The sequence below is a fragment of the Symphalangus syndactylus genome, chromosome 7 (assembly GCF_028878055.3).
Source record: "Symphalangus syndactylus isolate Jambi chromosome 7, NHGRI_mSymSyn1-v2.1_pri, whole genome shotgun sequence".
Taxonomy (NCBI): Eukaryota; Metazoa; Chordata; class Mammalia; order Primates; family Hylobatidae; genus Symphalangus; species Symphalangus syndactylus.
Window position 1 is genome coordinate 84865121 of NC_072429.2, and position 18894 is coordinate 84884014.

Sequence of the window (18894 nt, forward strand, 5' to 3'; positions counted from 1 at the left end):
AAAAAAAAAAGTGGTACATTCTAGAAGGGAAAAGCCAACTGGAAAAATGGAATTATTCTTTTCATTTTCAAATCAGCATCCTTCCCGACCCCGCCCGCCTCACAAAAAAAAGGACTCAGGAAAGATGAAGAGAAGGAATGCTTTTAAAATTTTTAGTCATTCACTTTTATTATAGGATCCCCACAAATTCAGTAGAAAAGGGGTGGGATACAGAAAAAAAAAGTGAGAGAATGGGAGATGTATAATCACTCTATCAAGCTGTGCAAACCAGGACTTAAATTTTTTACCACGCAAAGCAGAGCTTTAGTTATGCATAACAATTTCTTAGTGACTCTGAAGCCAGGTACTGTCTTAGGCACTTTTGTATATATTACTTATTTCATTTGAGAAAAAAATAGTTACCATAGGAATTTCACCATTAATGTTCTATCATATGTTTAACCTTGATTTGGAATCTGATATATGTTTTTTAGAAGGCTATTTTTTTAAGAGTTTGCGCTTCTGACATCTGTTCTTCAGACACATCAGGGAGGCAAATATTAAATAGTAATTGTAAATAGCAAGTCATCTTCTCAAACCAAGCCAATCTTATTTTAAAATGTATTAAAGGTATGTAAAATAGTAATCCGCTGAGAACTAACAGAAGCACGTAGACATAATGCACATTTGGAGACTTTACCAATGGTATCACAACCAAGCCCACGTCGATAACTATTGTTGCTAATGGAAATGGCAAAAACACCTGAAAAGAGCAAAGTTTGAAAAAATATTAGATATGAACATCCATGAATGATAACTGCGTATTTATATAAATAAAAATGCAAAGATACAAACTAATTAAGGAAAACAGGCTAAATTAGCTGTAAAGTTGAATAAACCTGGCTTAGAAGTCAGATAAATGCCTGAGTGAAAGGAGATGTTGAAGACTGCCATTGTCAGGCTGGAGGGAATGGGCATCTAGCATTTGACTGTTCATGAATGAAAATAACTAGAACCATTTTCTGATAAGATCACTATCTACTGATCTGGGTACCATGAATCTGTTAAGAGGGAGTTTCTTTTTTTTTTTTTTTTTTTTTTTTTCTTTTTTTTGAGACAGAGTCTCGCTCTGTCGCCCGGGCTGGAGTGCAGTGGCACGATCTCGGCTCACTGCAAGCTCCGCCTCCCGGGTTCACGCCATTCTCCTGCCTCAGCCTCTCTGAGTAGCTGGGACTACAGGCGCCCGCCACCACGCCCGGCTAATTTTTTTTTTGTATTTTTAGTAGAGACGCGGTTTCACCATGGTCTCGATCTCCTGACCTCGTGATCCGCCCGCCTCGGCCTCCCAAAGTGCTGGGATTACAAGCGTGAGCCACCGCGCCCGGCCTGTTAAGAGGGAGTTTCTAAGGCGCAATAGAAGTAACAACAATCATCTCTGGAAAATATCTCAAGGCAGTAAGAAATTCATGACAAAACAGAAAGACTATCCTCAGACTCTCTGTTACACAGGTAAATACTGACAGGTAAATGTTGTAACTTTCTAGGCTCAGCATATTAAAAAAAAAATCAAGACAAAAATTTTAGCTAAAACAATTTTCCCTGTTTTATGTTTTGTTTTTGCTTTGCCAAAAGCCTTAAAGACCAGTCCCTGGTACCTGCTTTGTGTTAGAATTGTAAGAGTTCTCTACAATATTACCCAATCTAGGGAGAAAATCGATATAAGATGTAACTGATATGAATCTATATTCCCCAAAGATATATATTACACAGCTAGTCATAATTTATGAAACAAAACCCTTTAATTAGAGGATCATTTGTTGGGATTTAATCATTGAGAATGTCTTCTTGGCCGGGCACAGTTGCTCACGCCTATAATCCCAGCACTTTGTGAGGTCAAGGCAGGTGGATCATGAGATCAGGAGATCGAGATCAGCCTGGGCAACATGGTGAAACACCGTCTGTACTAAAAATACAAAAATTAGCTGGGTGTGGTGGCGGGCACCTGTAATCCCAGTTACTTGGGAGACTGAGGCAGGAGAATCTCCTGAACCTGGGAGGCGGAGGTTGCCGTGAGCCAAGATCATGCCACTGCACTCCAGCTTCTCCAGCCTGGACGACAAGAGTGAGACTCTGTCTCAAAAAAAAAAGAAAAAACAAAGAATCTCTTCTTAGTTTATAAAGCATCCCTGAAAAAGATACTTTATCATCTCATGGCTCAGTATCAGTTATCAAATAACTGAGAGAAAAGAAAAGAGCACTCCTGGGGGCATACAAGACAAATTTCAGCCACTTGTACTTAAGGCTGCCCTTGCCATCATTTCTGATGCAAATGTAAGTTGAATAATAATATAAGCAATAATAGCCATCAATGTCAGACCTTGGATTGTTTGCATGCCTTAGCTTACTTAATACCTCCAACGTAAATAGGAGGTAGGTATTATTTTTTCCCATTTTAGATCTGAAGAAACTGAGGTTCAGAGGTTCAATAACAAGACTAAACTCAGCTACTAGCCAAGCAACTGGGCTTGAGTCCAAAGCTCTTAATGATTATCTTACACTGTTATTTGTGTGTAACAAATTTATCCTCCAGTTCATAACTTCTTTATAATTGTATTTATTAGGGTCAGTGATCTAACAAAAGTGTGGATCAGAAGACAGCAAAAGACATATTAAAAAGATGCAGCATGTGAAACTATACAGAGAGCAGATGTCAGGGAGGCACCTCCAAGGGGGACTATGGCCATCAGCCCTGCTCTGGATTAGATCTCTCTCCCAATGTGTTCTCTGAGCATCCTCTGCAGACCACTAGGTAGCAATCATCACACCATGATTTTTGGTTTACATGACTGTCCAGATAGATTATAACCTGCCTAAAAGCAGGAGCCAAGTCTTAATTCTTTTTCTACTCAGAGTACCTAGCAAGGTGCTTAAAATATAGTTGCTTCTTGACAACTAATACTCAAACACACAACAATTAAGAGATGACTGGATGGAAGAAGTTGAAAAGAAGACTGGAAAGGAAGGACATAAATCAACCATAGTTGGTGATGAGAACATTGCTTTCTTCCTCTCAACAGTTCTTTCTTATATTTTGTATTTAGCGAGAGTCAAACACTCCAAAAAGACTGCCTAGATTTGAATCTTGGCTCTAATCCATGCTGTGTGGCTGAGCTTGGGCAAGTGACTTAACGTTTCTAAATCTGTTTTCTTATCTGTAAAATGGAAATAACAATTGAATCCACCTTTTTATTACTAAGAGGATTAAAGGTGATCATCCAAGCAAAGCTTTGAACATCCTACCTAGGCAACCAAGATTATTTTATTATTCTGATAATCAGAGCGTCAGGGTCATCTTTCTCCAATAACATTCTTATACTACCAAGTTTTGCTGCTTATTTCCTTTTCTACAATTAAGTGGTTGTCTCCTCTCCGGTGAAAAGTTTTTTTCATCCAGACTGAAAGTCAGTTTAAAATAAGTAAAGTTGAAAAGATGAAACTTGCCAACAAAGTAAATTGATGTTTCAGAACAGTGGATGTTATCACTTGTGACCTCACCTTGCCTCTTCTGTTTCCCATCTGCTAAATCTGACCCTGACTGTGGAAGACATTCATATGCATAACTAGTTACATAAGTAGACAAAATAACATCTGGTCAAAAGACTCATAACAATCTGTCCAAACACCCAGAGAACTATTTTTCTCTCTAATAAACCATTAAATGGAATCTAAGAGATTTTTATATTGCGTAACCTAGCCAATAAAAACGAAAATTAAAACCAAGACTATTCTTATGTGTTTCACAGTAACTGAGTATTCAGAAGATCTTCTTATAGATGCTCTGATTATAATCTTAAATACAGTTATACTCAATATTTGTTATTTCACACAGAAAAGAATTAGAAATCCAATTTTACCTTATAAGGTATAGACAGATTGGGTTCCTGGTATCTCCGCCTTAGTAGTCCTATCATTAATAATATAGACCATAATGAACCCGTGAAAAAAATATAGTTTATCAAATCAATTAGACTTGTTAAGATAATTGCAAGGGATCCCAAAGTGACAAGTAGTAGCACAGCTGTAAATGGAGAGGAGTGACTATTAAGTGTATTAAATAGCAAAGGCAGCTGGCCCTCTTGGCTTGCAAGATATATTGGTCTCGATGATTTAAATATAGAAATCAGAAGGTTGCTAAATAATGAGGTAGAAATAGCAAAAGGCATAATCCATGCTAATGAGGGAAAAACTCGATCAGCCCATGTGATAGCTACAGCATCTGCAGAAAAACAAAAATATGCAAAAGAAAATGTGTTAAAAAATACTAATGATAAACCTTTTAATATTATTTTAAAATAAGAACAGAAACTTAAGTAATTAATAACATTTAATTTGATTAATTTTATTGTTTATTTCCTTAGTTACACCTACATAACACCTTATAAAAGTGTCTATTTGATCCCATCACACTGTATTGTAAATGGTTATCATATTATATGTCTTCCCCAATAGACCAAGAATGTTTTTGAGGGCAAGAATAATCCATTTATTTTCTATAAAACTAGTGGATCACTCTGTGACAGACATACAGTAGGCTTCCAGTAAACACTTGTGAAATAAATTGATTTTGTTGCATGGATGATTGAATCCATGCTTATTTTCTAAAACTAGTTTATAGAGTCTTGATAGTTACATTCAGAGTCCAAAAAGCACAGTGCAGCACTACTGACACCGGAATAAGACTTTCCCACATCATGGTGCAATTTGAAATACTTAACAGAAAAAGGAACCACGTAGATGAAGAAAATAAGTTACACACCATTAAAAATATGTATGACATTTGGGACTTTTCTATAGACCAGTAGTTCTCAATTGGAGTTGAATTTACTCCTCAGGGTCATTTGGCAATATCTGGAGACTTTTTTGGCTGTCACAACTGGGGAGGTAGGAGGTTGCTGCTGGTATCTAGTGAGTAGAGGCCAAGGATGTTGCTAAACATCCTATAATGCACAGGACAATTCTCTACAACAAAAAATTATATAGTATAAAATGTTCATGGTACTAAGATTAAGAAACTAACCATTAGAGAATATTCTACTTTTTTTTTTTTTTTTTGCTTAAAGATAAAGGATCTTATGAGTACTAATTTAATAAAAGTCCACAGGAAAAAAACACAACTGTGAAGAAAAGCATCCATTGTTTGTGAGAACCCACTTGATTCAGTTCATATTATGTGGATATATGCTAGGACAGATCATTCAGTCAGAGAGAAACAAATTCTCAGTTTTTCAATGGAATGAGCACAATGGGGCCTGAGGTCCCTGGGGGTAGGTGTCCTTGGAGCCTATGCTCTTGTGCCAAGGTCGGTTTCCAGGGGTACTTTTGGGACATCAACATACTGGCTTAGAACACAAGGTAGGACTTCCCAAATGTGACAAAATTAAAATATCATTAATAGCTCTTGTTCTTAAAGATACTTATTTTTTGTAACCTTTTTTAAATAGCCTCAACTGCCATTTCACTTTTTTCCTTAGTGCTATTCTACAACTTTGGATCTTCCTTAAAAATATCTCCTGTCTCATTTATTGTTCTTCTCAGGAAGATATTGTTGGTTGTTTCTCCTGGACACCCATACCTCCACAAATTCCACATTTTCCATCACATTTCCAGAATATTTCTTTCCAGTAATGCAAAGGAAATTCCCCTTCAGTTTCCCAGTGTGCATTCTACAGACGTGGTTAGTTATAACTTGAGGAGGATCAGGTGCAGCTCTGTCAGTGCTGGCTGGCAAAAACTATACATCTTTCTACATCATCTTTAGCTCTATGCCACAAGGGATGTTTTTTCTTTGTTATTCTTTCCACATGTTGTTTCTTTTCTTTTAAAAATGATTTCGTGTATGTTTTGGGTGAAAAGTAAAATAAATGGCACTGAAGCACATGAAGTGAAAAGTAAATGTCTCTCTCCTTGCCAGCCTCCCATTCATGCGGAGCAAATGTAACCACCATTAACAGCTGTTTGAATCCTCTTCTAGAAATTTTATATGAATGTATAAACATCTATTAGGGTTGTATATGAGTGTGCAAGTACGTGTATGCTCACTTAGGCTTACTTTTGCACTTTCATCTTGCTCTTATTAGTACATTTGCATGCATCTAATCATTCTAGCAAATTCTCAGTATTCCATTATATAACTGTCAATGAGTTTATCTACCCATTTCATATTGTTTTATTTGTAGTTTATTTTCAATTTCTTGCTAATATAAAAGGGGTTTAATGAAAACACTCATGCCTCCTATTCTTGATAGTTGTTCAAGTCTCCTTAGAGTAAATTCTTAGAAGTGGGGCTTGTGAGTCCAAAGGTATATACATTTTAAAATAAGGATGATATTACAAAATTGCCCTCTGAAAATAATTGCATCAATTTACCAATAAACGATTCTAAAATTCTCACTTTCTCTTCAAAATTCTTTTATTATTATTTTTAATTAATTAATTAATTTATTTATTTATTGCCTATCACTGGCTATCTTTTCAAAATTCTTAACCGTATCTGGGTACTTGGGACCAGTTACTTTTAGGCTTCATCTGGACAGGGAAACCTCAGCTTCTGTTCCATAAAATGTATTTACTGTTTTAGATTATCTTATCCTATGCCAGTTTTCTCTAGTTTTAAATATGGCATGGAACTCTCAAGAAAACCAAATGTGAGCACCCCTGTCAGCAGTGTGTGGCAGGACTTTAGGAACAATGAAATCCTCAGTTTTCAAAGCTGGGACAGGGCTCCTCACTAAGGCATTCCCATACACCTTGTTCTAGAAGAACACCCTTCCCTTCTCAGTTATGAAACTTATTGATAATAAAGGCTATTTTTTTTCCTAAGAGAAAAATAGGTGAAGAAACAAGTCAGAGCTCTGACACGGACACAGACAAAAACATTACACAATTAATACCATTGTTCCTTTTTTTATCTAAACCACAAATATTAGAATCTAATTTTGTCACAGCCTGGTGTAATTCTTTCAATGTTCCTTAAATAAAATGTAGCATCCAATTCATGCCACATCATAGATAGTCTATATTCATCTGGAAATTTTTTGTATTTTTTACATAAATCTGTTTGATTGAAAAAATGCATCCCTTAATCTTTAAAATTTCTTAATTTAAGAACCTATATTTGGGCCTTGTGGCTCATGTCTGTAATCCCAGCACTTTGAGAGGCCAAGAGGGAGAATCACTTGAGGTCAGACCAGCCTGGCCAACATGACAAAACCTTATCTCTACTAAAAATACAAAAATTAGCCAGGTGTGGTGGCCCATGCCTGTAATCCCAGCTACTCAAAAGGCTGAGGCACAAGAAGCGCTTGAACCTGGGAGGCGGAGGTTGCAGTGAGCAAGATTGTGCCACTGCACTCCAGCCTAGGCAACAGAGCAAGACTCTGTCTCAAAAAAACAAAAAAAAGAAAGAAAACAAACAAACAAACAAAAAACAAACAAAAAAACCCTATTTTTTATTATATAAATTTTGCACTTTAAAGAAAATTTAAAATATTCAGTGCAAACAATAAAGTAAAAATCACATACAATATCATTCCCATTGATCACCATTGTTAACTACTTATTTACTGTTGTATATCATTATATACATCCTGACTTTTTCCTCATTATTGAATTATAAACATTGTCCCTTTTCTTCAAGTATCCATCAACAATATCATCTTTTACAAATCACAGAATGTTCTATTATATAGATTTCCCATAAATTTTTTATTTGTTCCAAGCTTATTGGATATTTTTATGGTTTTTAATTTTTTGCTATCATACATAAAGCTATGATTACTATACCTATACATACATTTTTTCATGTATGACTGATTATTTTCTTAATTTAAATTTCTTGTACAATAAACATGCAGCTATTTGGACTCAAAAACATTAATTTAGAATTTAAACAAAAAGTCTAAAGATGATACGCCTAAAAAAATAAACATTGTAGCCAAATTACAAGTGATGATGGTCAAAACACTTCATGAGTCATCCACACATGCCAAAACCTTCGTGCCACCTACAAAATTGCTATAACCATTATGACACCAAAGGAGATATTCATGACTTTTTAACAATCCGTATGGACGGAGCACTGGTAGTCATATCAGATGCCAGCTTCAATGAACCGTAACAACGGTGCTAGCTGACCAGCAGCCCCAACCACACCCACAATTAACTTTGGAAATTTATTCTTTACATAATCAAGGTAGTTAATAAATCACTGCTTGTTCTGATCTGAATTTGCATTTGGTTTGTTCCCACAGACACTCAGAAGCTTGATTCATCTAGTTTATAGGTCCCTAAGATACCTAGACCATTATGAATCAGCACTGATACCATATGGCAGCACCCTGCAGGGCAGTAACATGAGAATTGAGGCAAAGTTTACCAGAATTTTATATCAAAATCTCCCTTAGGTTTGCCTCCATGCCTCAAAGATTCACCAAAACAATAATAGCTGCTCAAAAGAGATTAGTCCTAAAGGTACGGGGTGATAGGTTTATCTCGTGAGGTGGTATAATGCTGGCTTGAGGAAATTACTAGTCTTCCACTTTCCCTGTTTCTCATTTCTTTCCAAATTTCCTTTTATTCCTTGAATCTGTTACTCATTTTTCAATGTATATTTATTTAAATTTTTCTCATTCTTTTATTCTTTATGCTACAATTTGGTCTCTAATATAGCTATTTTTTGGTCAGATTTCCAATATGTTCAGCACCCTTTGCCACCATAAATTTTAGAGTTGTTCGTGGTAAACCGTATTGTTTTAACATCAATATTAATTATATGCATCAATTGAACATTAGCATCTACTCTTTTAACCGCCAATATTCTACATTTCAAATTGATCATTTTTTGTGACACCTAGAAAAACATTGAGACTCAAACAGTTTAAAAGTTTTAAAATAGATGTAAACAGTGATTACACAGTGTCACTCTGTTGAGATGAGATCATGAAAGGAATACTAATATTTTGAATCTGATCTACACCATACATCAACATTATATACATCTTTCCATATTATTAGAAAAGGCATAACCATGCTTAAAGATGAATCTCCTTTCTAAGACAAATCATTCACTTTGGCCCTCTGTTACTTTAGAAAGTTATAAGTTGATTCTATATATAGAATAATGAACAGTAAACAGTGGTCCTGACTGGTGAAATGATAGTTATGTTGAAAGGACCAGCGCTTTATTTATTGTTTTAGCCATTTGCATACAAACCTGAAGAGAGAATTTCCCTGGGTGTCAGAACAGTCAGATAGGAAATGTTAACCAGTAAGTAAACTACCGTCACCAGAGGTAACGCAGTAAATATGCATTTGGGAATTGTTGTTCTGGGTTTCTTCAGCTCCCCTATAACACAAAAGAGGACACAACCGTAATTGGTAAACATTATTTCTAAAATTCATTATTTTTAGATTATTATTTTTGTATTTGTATAAATTAATGGGGTACAAGCATGATTTTATTACATGGATAGATTGTGTGGTGGTCAAGTCAGGGTTTTAGTGTATCCATCACCTGAATAACATACATTGTACCTATTAAGTAATTTTTCATCATCCACCTGTCTACTCCCTCTCCCTTCCAAGTCTCTGTGGTTCATCATTTTACTCTCTACATCCATAAGTTCACATTTTGTAGTTAATTATGAGTGAGAAGGTATAATATTTCTCTTTCTATTTTTGAGTTATTTCACTTAGGGTGATGGTCTCCAGCTGCATTCATGTTGCTGAAAAAGACATGATTTCATTCTTTTTTATGGCTCTGTAGTATTCTGTGGTGTACATACACACACACACACACACACACACACACACACTAGTGTTGTGATAAACATGAGTGCAGATATCCTATTGATTTATTTTCTTTTGGGGAGATACCCAGTAGTAGGATTGCTGGATCAAATTGTAGTTCTATTTTTAATTCTTTGAGAAATCTCCATACTGTTTTCCATAGACATTATACTAATTTACATTCCCACCAACATCGCTCCATGTGTCAAGAATTGGGCTAGGCTCTTCCCATTCATTCAGCCACTACCACTACACATACACTAAAATGCACAAACACACACACACACACACACACAAGCACACACTGGTGGACTGCTACACACCAAGCTGCCTAATATAGTTAAATGAAGAAAAATATGAAATATGCTTCATTTTCTCCATAGATGGTAAAATTTTTGAAGAAAGACTTAAGAATGAAAAATGAAATCGGAGCTCATAAATCCTGTACCATTTGAAGCCCACTTATGTGTTTAGCCTCATCTATTAAGGCCTAGGCACTGAGTTTGGATAGTGGGAATACAACGGTGAGCAGAAACTACATGAAATTTGACCTCAAGAAGAAGAGCTACACATGAGTTAAATAATTGCATAAATAAAAGGTTAAAATAATAGTGACTATGGTAAGTGTCTATATGAAAACAAGGTGCTATGGAGATATATTATGTGACAATGTGATAGTTTCTCTTGCTATCTGTGTTTTATATATAGACAGATATAGACAGACTGGCCTTTGCAGTTCCTCAACAATGTCCTATCCCTTCTTGCCATAGGTCTATTCTCTTATGCGGAATGTTCTTTTCTAGTTGCCTAGTTGACCCCTACCCTTCCTTCAGATCTCAGGAAAATAATTACTTGTGGGAAAGTAGGAGAGGTAACTCTCTCCCTGGCTAGCAAAATTTTCCTATTATACATTTCTCATACTGTATATTGAAAGGAGTTAAAGAGCCCAACATAAATTATTTCTCCCTGTATGCTCTTGACCATTCCTTTATGCCAATATTAAGTGCAAACAAAGGCCAAAAAAGTAATCTAGCATCATATAGAGTGGACTTTCTAGGACAGTTTTATTTTTAAATATTCTTCCATTCATCACACCATTTCCCCAAATTTTGTCCTACCCTGAGAATTGCTCTATGGCATGAAGAAACGGTCATCTATAACCATAATATACAATGGCACCCTGTGCCCTGCCCAGTGGCAAGGAACAAAGAACAGACATCGATCCACTGGAAGCCAATCATTTTCAGTACACAAGAAAATCTATCTCAAGAATTTGAACCAAAGGTCAAGAGAAAAGCAACGTAATGGTGTTAAAAAAGAAAGGAAGAGGAGAAAGTTTGTTTCTTTTTTTTAATTTCTAGACCTTCCCTATTTTTTCATATTTATTTATTTATTTTATAGAGACAGGGTCTCACTATGTTGCCTGGACTGGTCTTGAACTCCTGGCCTTATGCAATCCTCCAGTCTAGGCCTCCCAAAGTGCAGATTAAAAATGTGAGTCGCCACTTCCAGTCTGCTTCCCTATTTTTTGTTGCTTCCTAAGATTGGTTGCTCAAATCTTCCTTAAAATATAGCATTCTCCTTCCAGTAAGTTCCCCTTTTATTGTTTAAGTTAATGTGTGTGGGTTTCTGCTACTTAAAACCAAATCCCCTTTACTAATAAATATCTATCATTTGGCTATATCAAATTTCTTCCATCTGTGTCTGCCCAGGGGTTGGATCTAATGCCCATGGGGTACACTAATCTGAGCTGATTAAGAACTTGAATAGTAAAAAATTAGAAGGTTTTAATTTTAAGCCTGCCTGCACCACTTACTAGTTGTGGGACATCTGGACAATGTATTGGCTGTCAAGGTTTCAATCTCCTTATAGTGAAAACTGTAGGGACAACAAAATTCCAATCCTAGTGTTTAGCATATAATAAGTGCTGAATAAATGGTTGTTGTTAATTACTATAGTTATTAAAGCTTTGGGACAAACAAAAGGGCAATTTTTTGGATTAACTGTTCTTTCTTCTGAGCCTTTTACTTGTTCTCATTATGTACTTGATTTGTAAAGAGGAGATGGAAATTACAATTTAATTTATAATAAAAAGTTATAATAGCTAGACAGGCGACGAATATCCTTGACTCTTGAACTTAAAAGATGGGTATTCCAGCTGGGTGTGGTGACTTATGTCTGTAAACCCAGCACTTTGGGAGGTCAAGGCAGGTGGATCACTGGAGCCCAGAAGTTCAAGGCCAGTCTGAGCAACATGCCAAAACCTCATCTCTACTAAAAATCCACACACAAAAAAAATTAGCTGGGCATGATGGTGAGTGCCTGTAGTCACAGCTACTCAGGAGGCTGAGGTGAGAGAATCAATCAAGCCCAGAAGGTCAAGGCTGCAGTGAACTATGATTACACAGCTGCACTCCAGCCTGGGCGATAAAAAATAAAAAAAAAAAAATTTAAAGATGGGTATTCCTACACCTTGCAAAGTCGCCTGTCTACAAACCACTATTTTGCAGGTAAAAGGGTTACTTAAAACTTAGATGTACTTAAGACTTATTTTGTAAATTAACAACTCCAGCACACACTGAAATTCCTCCAACTTTTGTTCACCCCTAGCGGCTTGTGAGGAACTCCATAATAGTTTACAGGTCAGTATGAATAAATTCTGTAAATATATATTCAGCTGACAATAATTATCTAACAAGGAAACATCTCTGCAATGGGATACAATGAAACTGGCTCAAATAAAAATCCAGAAATATTGCTTCTAGCCTTGAAAGCAAGAAACAATGAGAAACTTTTGCTCGTTAACGCCAGCTGCTGAAATTGGCCCATTTAATCACAAGCCACACAAAACAGTAATCTCCTCATAGCTTTCTTTTCTCAATACCTTATTTTTAACTCAATGCAAACTGACTTCCTCTCATGTTCAAAATTCACCAATGACTTCTTACACTGTCAATGATGGCGCTCCAACTAGTCCTCATGCTCCTTGACTTCTGAAGCGTTTAACCAGATAGATTATTCCCCACTTTTTGAAACATATTGCGATTTTCCTCTGTAACACTCTGAGCCTCCTCTGGCTTCCTCACTGAATCTTCTTTCTCTACCTCCTGCTTAAAAGTTGGCATTGTCCAGTCATCTGTCTCCTTCCAACCCTATGCCATTTTGTCCTTCGTCCCTCTATGTACTTGCCTTAGTAATCAACCCTATGTATTTTGTCCTTCATCTCTCTATGTACTTGCCTTAATAATCATATCTAATACCAAGACTCTCAGATGGAAACCATTTTGTAGTCACCTGAGGTTGCATGCCTTGTCTTATATCTACACTGCATGCTTCTATTCTCCACGGCTTCACTCATATTTTTCTGGAATTTTGTGGATTCAATTCAAATTGCCACTTTTCCACTCAGTGACAGCAAAAAGTGACCTTTCTATTGATTTCCAAGGTAATTATATTATTCCGTTATGGCTATCTATTAAATACTGTATCAAATTATTTGTTTATAAGGCACAGAATTATAGTGATTTTAAACCATGATGTACATTTTTCAGATAATAAAAAAGAGGCTAGAAAGGAGAAAATACTTGCTATAGTTGGCAATGGCAGACCCAAATCTAGGTATTGCCTCTCCTACTAGACTGTAAGCCTCTTTGATAAAGACTGTATCTTACTCATCTTGGGGCACCAGTACAGGGTTTTAAAAATAGTCTTTGAAAAGATAGTGGCTACTCCAATGATTTCACAAATAATAGATAAATTAGTGGTGGGGGACCTGAGATTAGAAAAAGTTTTGTTCAGTAGTTAAGAGTCTGATACATATATAAATAACAAGGAAAAGAACTGATTTTTTAGAAAAGATTGAAGTGAGAAAAAATGAAATAAAAGAATGTGAAAAGTCCTTAAGTGGATGGGAGGGAAAAGATAAAGAGTTCAAGGGAAAAGACCGACTTTGAAAATGAAAAGATGAAAACTTCTGTCTAACATTGAAGGGAAGGGTATATAGCCTCAGAGCAATCTATAATATCTATGCTTCTCTACTCTTTAAAGATACTTAAGAACCTACAAAGAACAAAAAACAGAACTACCATTTGACCCAGCAATTCCACTACCGCATGTCTACCCACAAGAATAGAAATTGTTATATCAAAAAGACCTCCGCACTAGCATGTTTATTGCAGGACTGTTCACAATAACAAAGTCATGGAATCAACCTAAGTGTCCATCAAGGCATGATTGGAGTTTTTAAAAATGTGGTGGATACACACCATGGAATACTATGCAGCCATAAAAAGAATGAGATCATGTCTTTTCCAGCAACATGGATGCAACTAGAGACCATCATCCTAAGAGAAATAATTCAAAAACAGAAAATCAAATACTGCATATTCTCACTTATATATGGGATCTAAACAGTGAGTACATATGGATATACAGAGGAAATTGTGACACTGAGGATTCCAAAAGTGGGGTGAGTGGGTGGGGGGTAAGGGTTGAAAAATTTCCTATTGGGTACAGTGTTCACTGTCAGGGTGATGGCTATACTAGAAGCCCAGACCTCACTATTATACAAATAAATCTATGTAACAAACCTGTACATGATCCCTGAATATATAAAAATAACAATGCTTAAGAGCATAGTAAAAGTACAAGGCAAAATCCGCACTTGTTGTTCTGCTCTGATGTCCTGAGTGAACCAAGAAGATGCTGTTCCACTTCGGCACCCACTTCAGTCAGCTGCCCAGTGCTGTCATTGCAGACAAGGGGTATGAACTGCTAGAGAAGTTCCTGTTTCGGATGTCCAGGGACTACTTCTCTGGAGGGTAGGGGAAGGAAGTGAGCCTCTTTCAGGCTCCTATAATCCTGCTTACAGTATCTTTGCATTGTTGGCTAATTTATTACATATTTATTTATTTTTCTTTTTTTGAGACAGGGTCTCACTCTGTAGCCCAAACTGGAGTGCAGTAGTGCAATCATAGCTTACTGCAGCCTCAAACTCCTGGGTTCAAGCGATCCTCCCACCTCAGCCTCAAAGTAGCTAGGACTAAAAGTGTGCACTTCCACACTCAGATAATTTTTTAAGACATCTGAGGAGGTGTCCAGGTGCAGTGGCTCATGCTTGTAATCCCAGCACTTTGGGAGGCAGAGGCATGTGGCTCACATGAGGCCAAGTGTTCCAGAACAACCTGGCCAACGTGGTGAAACCCTGTCTCCACTAAAAATACAAAAATAAGCCGGGCATAGTGGTGCACACCTGTAGTTCCAGCTACTCTGGAGGCTGAGGCAGGAGAATCACTTGAACTCAGGAGGAGGAGGTTGCAGTGAGCTGAAATCATGCCACTGTACTCTAGCCTGGGCAACAAGAGGAAAACTCTGTCTCAAAAAAAAAAAAAAAATCTGAGGAGAAGGATCTCACTATTTTGCCCAGGTGGTCTCAAACTCCTAGACTCAAGTAATCCTCCCATTTCGGCCTCTCAAAGCATTGGGATTATAGGCATGAGCCATCACACCCAGCCCTATTTTAGCTTTTAAATGCATCCAAGGTTGCTGTAGGGTGACTGCTTTTATAATGCACACATGAAAATTATAGCTTTATTATTAATTAGAATGCTTGATGTGAAAATGGTCAAGTGCAAGTAAAATCAATTTGTAGTATTACATTCATCAATGAAAGGAAAAAATTATAATAAAATACAAAACATAACTCCAAAAGTAAGTAAATAAAAATACTTAGAGCCTCAACGCATCATACCTACCTACAACACAAACATAGTCTGGCATTGGATCATTCCTGGATTTACAGTTTCATGGGTGGGGAATATTTTCACAACCCCAGCATTCATCCATTAACAGAAAGGAAACAGATTAACACAGAAATCCCATATCTGTGGTCCCAGAAAGGAAAGTTGAAAACGAGAAGTCATTCAATCAAATAAGTGCCTTAGAATAAACAGGAAAACAATTAAGAGTAGGTAACAAGTGCCAGGCTGGCGTGATCTGATTCAGAAAGTCACAAAGAAGAAAGGAACATCAAATCATTTAAGACTCAAAATACAACAAATGATATGCATTTCACATTGTATGCAATAAGTCATGATTTTAGATTTTTTTTCCTCAATGGATTGTTACCTGCTATAAGCGTAAAGCATGCCCCGCCTGAATATGCAAAATATCCTTGGAAGATGGCTTGTATAAGGTGAGAAATATCTGGAAATTCAGCATCAAAAGCATTCTGAAACCGTTCTACATTCTCCTTTTTCCCTCTTATCAGGAACACTACTCCAGTTAGGGAAATGAAGCTAAGTATGGACACTTTCAGCACTGAGCTAGCTATCTGAAGCCAAGTCACTTCTTTCACACCACGAGAAATCAGAATTCCTACAATCCACAACATGGCCAATGCCAGACATTTCTTAGGCAGCTTTGGGGCAGAGCAGCTGGGAAAAAAAGGCTGAATGCTGTACTCAGCAAGGAGCAGAGCTTGGCCAGCAACTACCCCTGACCCCAAAAACAAGGATGTCCAGAGATTCAAAAAAGCAACCGTGGAGCCAAAGTATCTCTTGAGAAAATAGTATTGAGCTCCACTGCATGGGAAGCTTATACTTATCTCTGCAGAGCAAAGAGTTGATGTCATGGCCAGTATGGCACAGCCAGCCCAAACGCACAGGGAGACTCCCACGTTCATGCAAGAGTATGCCAACACACCTTTGGGGGACACAAAAATTCCTGCACCAATGATATTAATAAGCAAAAAACTCGTGCCCCAGCAATATCCAAACACTCTCTTGAGCTGTATTTTCTCCCCTCTATCCATTGTAATTGAAGAGTTTTAAAATTCTATATAAATTACAATTCTAGATTTTCCTGCCTATGTAGCTGCAAAGGATGTTGATGGATTCCTGAAATAAAATGATGCTGTCCTTTCTGTTCCATTTTCGTTAAGTACAGCCTGGTTTTAATAATTAACAAAATAGAGGTGGAAGATGGGGACAAAAAATAATAAGTAACAAAATATATGTGACACATTCAATAAAATAGACCAAGATGTAGAAGGGTTTGGTCTGACTTGTCTTTCAATTATTATCAAAAGAATGCATTCAGATTTTTTTTTAAAAAAAGGAATTTCCAAGAAGACATGGATTACAGTGCAAAGTTGGGGCTTCCTACTCTATTTCACTGCTTCCCAAATGCCTTCCCAGTTCCCTCCTCTGGAGACAATCATTTTATTTCATTATTTTATTTTATTTTTTGAGACAGAGCCTCACTCTGTCACCTGGGCTGGAGTGCAGCCTTGACCTCCTGGGCTGAAGTAATTCTTCCACCTTAGCCTCCCAAGTAGCTGGGACTACGGGCATGAGCCACCACACCTGGCTAAGGTTTTTGGTGGTTGTTGGTTTGTTTTTGGTGGTTGTTGTTTTGTTTTTTGGTAGAGATAGGGGGAGTCTCACTTTGTTGCCCAGGCTGGTTTTGAACTCCTGTGCTCAAGTGATCCTCCCACCTTGTCTCCCAAAGTCCTGGGATTAGAAGCCAACCATTTTAAAGTATGTATGGTTTTAGATCTTTTTGGTGGTTGCCTTCATAGCTCTAAATAATATAAAAAGACTTTTATTTCTAAATATCTCAACTTTAGAAAGCAAATACTGACCTCTTCCCATGAGCACTGAGGAATTAGCTCGCTGTCCATTTACTGCCTTGACTCCCTCTTCTTCACATGTTTTTAAATCACTAAGCTTTCAGGAAGCAATTTTATCAGGCTTGTATTACCAGAAGCTAATTAGCAAGGCAAGGGGGGGAAATGCTCTGAAACATAAGCCTGTCTTTTAACCAGTCACCTATCATTCTGGTAGCCTTAGTCACATACAGAAAATTGTGAACAGAAAGTACAAGAGAAAGAAGACCTGGCCCCAGGGGCAGAGGGAAGGAGGGTCCTAACCATCTTGTCCTAACCTATAAGTCTAGGGTCTTAGTAGCTCCCACATTTGTTGACTTTATAATGCAAAGCCCTGTCCTGAGAATTTCCAAAGTCTCATAAGCCTGGAGCACATATAAGCCTAGGAAATAAATATTTCTGTCTCCCTCTCTCTCTCTGTCTGTCTGTCTCTTTTTAAGCTGGGACTAGAGGGGTGCGCCATGACACCCGGCTAACTTTTGTGGGTTTTTTTTCAGTAGAGATAGGGCTTCCCCATGTTGGCCAGGCTGATCTCAAACTCCTGACCTCAGGTGATCTACCTGCCTCTGCCTCCCAAAGTGCTGGGATTACAGGTATGACCCACTGCGCCCGGCCTAGTAAAGTATTTCTCAATTGTCCCCTAAGAGTAAGTGAAAGTGAAATTGCTTGGTTTTGCTTTGGTTTGGGAAAACTGGCTATTTTCCAGCAGATTGCATCCAAGAAAATTCACTGATAATACTACATAGTGATATAGGGCTGGGTGCAGTGGGTGGCTCATGCCTATAATTCCAATACTTTAGAAGGCCGAGATGGGCAGATCACCTGAGGTCTGGAGTTTGAGACCAGCCTGGCCAACATGGCAAAACCCCATCTCTACTAAAAACACAAAAATTAGCCGGGCAAGGTGGTGCCCACCTGTAATCACAGCTACTAGGGAGGCTGAGGCAGGAGAACTGCTTGAACCCGGGAGGTGGAGGTTGCAGTGAGCTGAGTGGACCACTGCACTCCAGCCTGGGAGACAGAACCAGATTCTATCTCAAACAAACAAACAAATGGAAAACTATATAGATTTCAGTAAACACAACTAGATCCATGTCCCAAATAAAACATGTCTTGTTTCTTCTCTTAGAGAGCAAGGACCTGGGAGTGTGAAAAGAATACCAGAAAGTTCTCCATAAGATAGTGTTACTGAACCAGGCCTATTTTGTTCACAGCACAGTATGCCAATGACCAAGATGATGAGTTTTCCGAAAAAGAAAGGATTTATTCCTTTCTTTTTAAGCCAAGTGAAGAGATGGGAGTTCAGGTCTCAAATCTGCCCCCTTAAAGATGGGGTTTAAGAATATTTATGGGATTGAGGGGCAGGGTGGTCTGAGGCATGGAGAAAGGTGACTGAGGATAAG

General features: G+C 37.5%; 1 protein-coding gene across 1 annotated transcript; it reads right to left on the bottom strand.

Moving 5' to 3' along the window:
• Nucleotides 1-149: 149 nt before the first annotated feature.
• SLC7A13 (solute carrier family 7 member 13) lies at nucleotides 150-16739 on the bottom strand. The gene is made up of 4 exons (XM_055284844.1): nucleotides 15952-16739; nucleotides 9251-9382; nucleotides 3894-4255; nucleotides 150-742 (listed from the first exon to the last, which is right to left on the bottom strand). Exons 1-4 carry the CDS (start codon nucleotides 16634-16636, stop codon nucleotides 470-472), a joined length of 1452 nt encoding a protein of 483 aa, XP_055140819.1. The 5' UTR covers nucleotides 16637-16739; the 3' UTR covers nucleotides 150-469.
• Nucleotides 16740-18894: the final 2155 nt, after the last annotated feature.

Excerpts from the sequence above, each read along its gene's own strand:
- SLC7A13 (XM_055284844.1), bottom strand. The coding sequence starts at position 16,636 with ATGGATAGAGGGGAGAAAATACAGCTCAAGAGAGTGTTTGGATATTGC. Across the intron at positions 9,383-15,951 it reads ATGCTTTACGCTTATAGCAG|GGGAGCTGAAGAAACCCAGA; the intron begins GTAACAATCCAT and ends TTTGTGTTATAG. Across the intron at positions 743-3,893 it reads ATCTGTCTATACCTTATAAG|GTGTTTTTGCCATTTCCATT; the intron begins GTAAAATTGGAT and ends TGCTCTTTTCAG.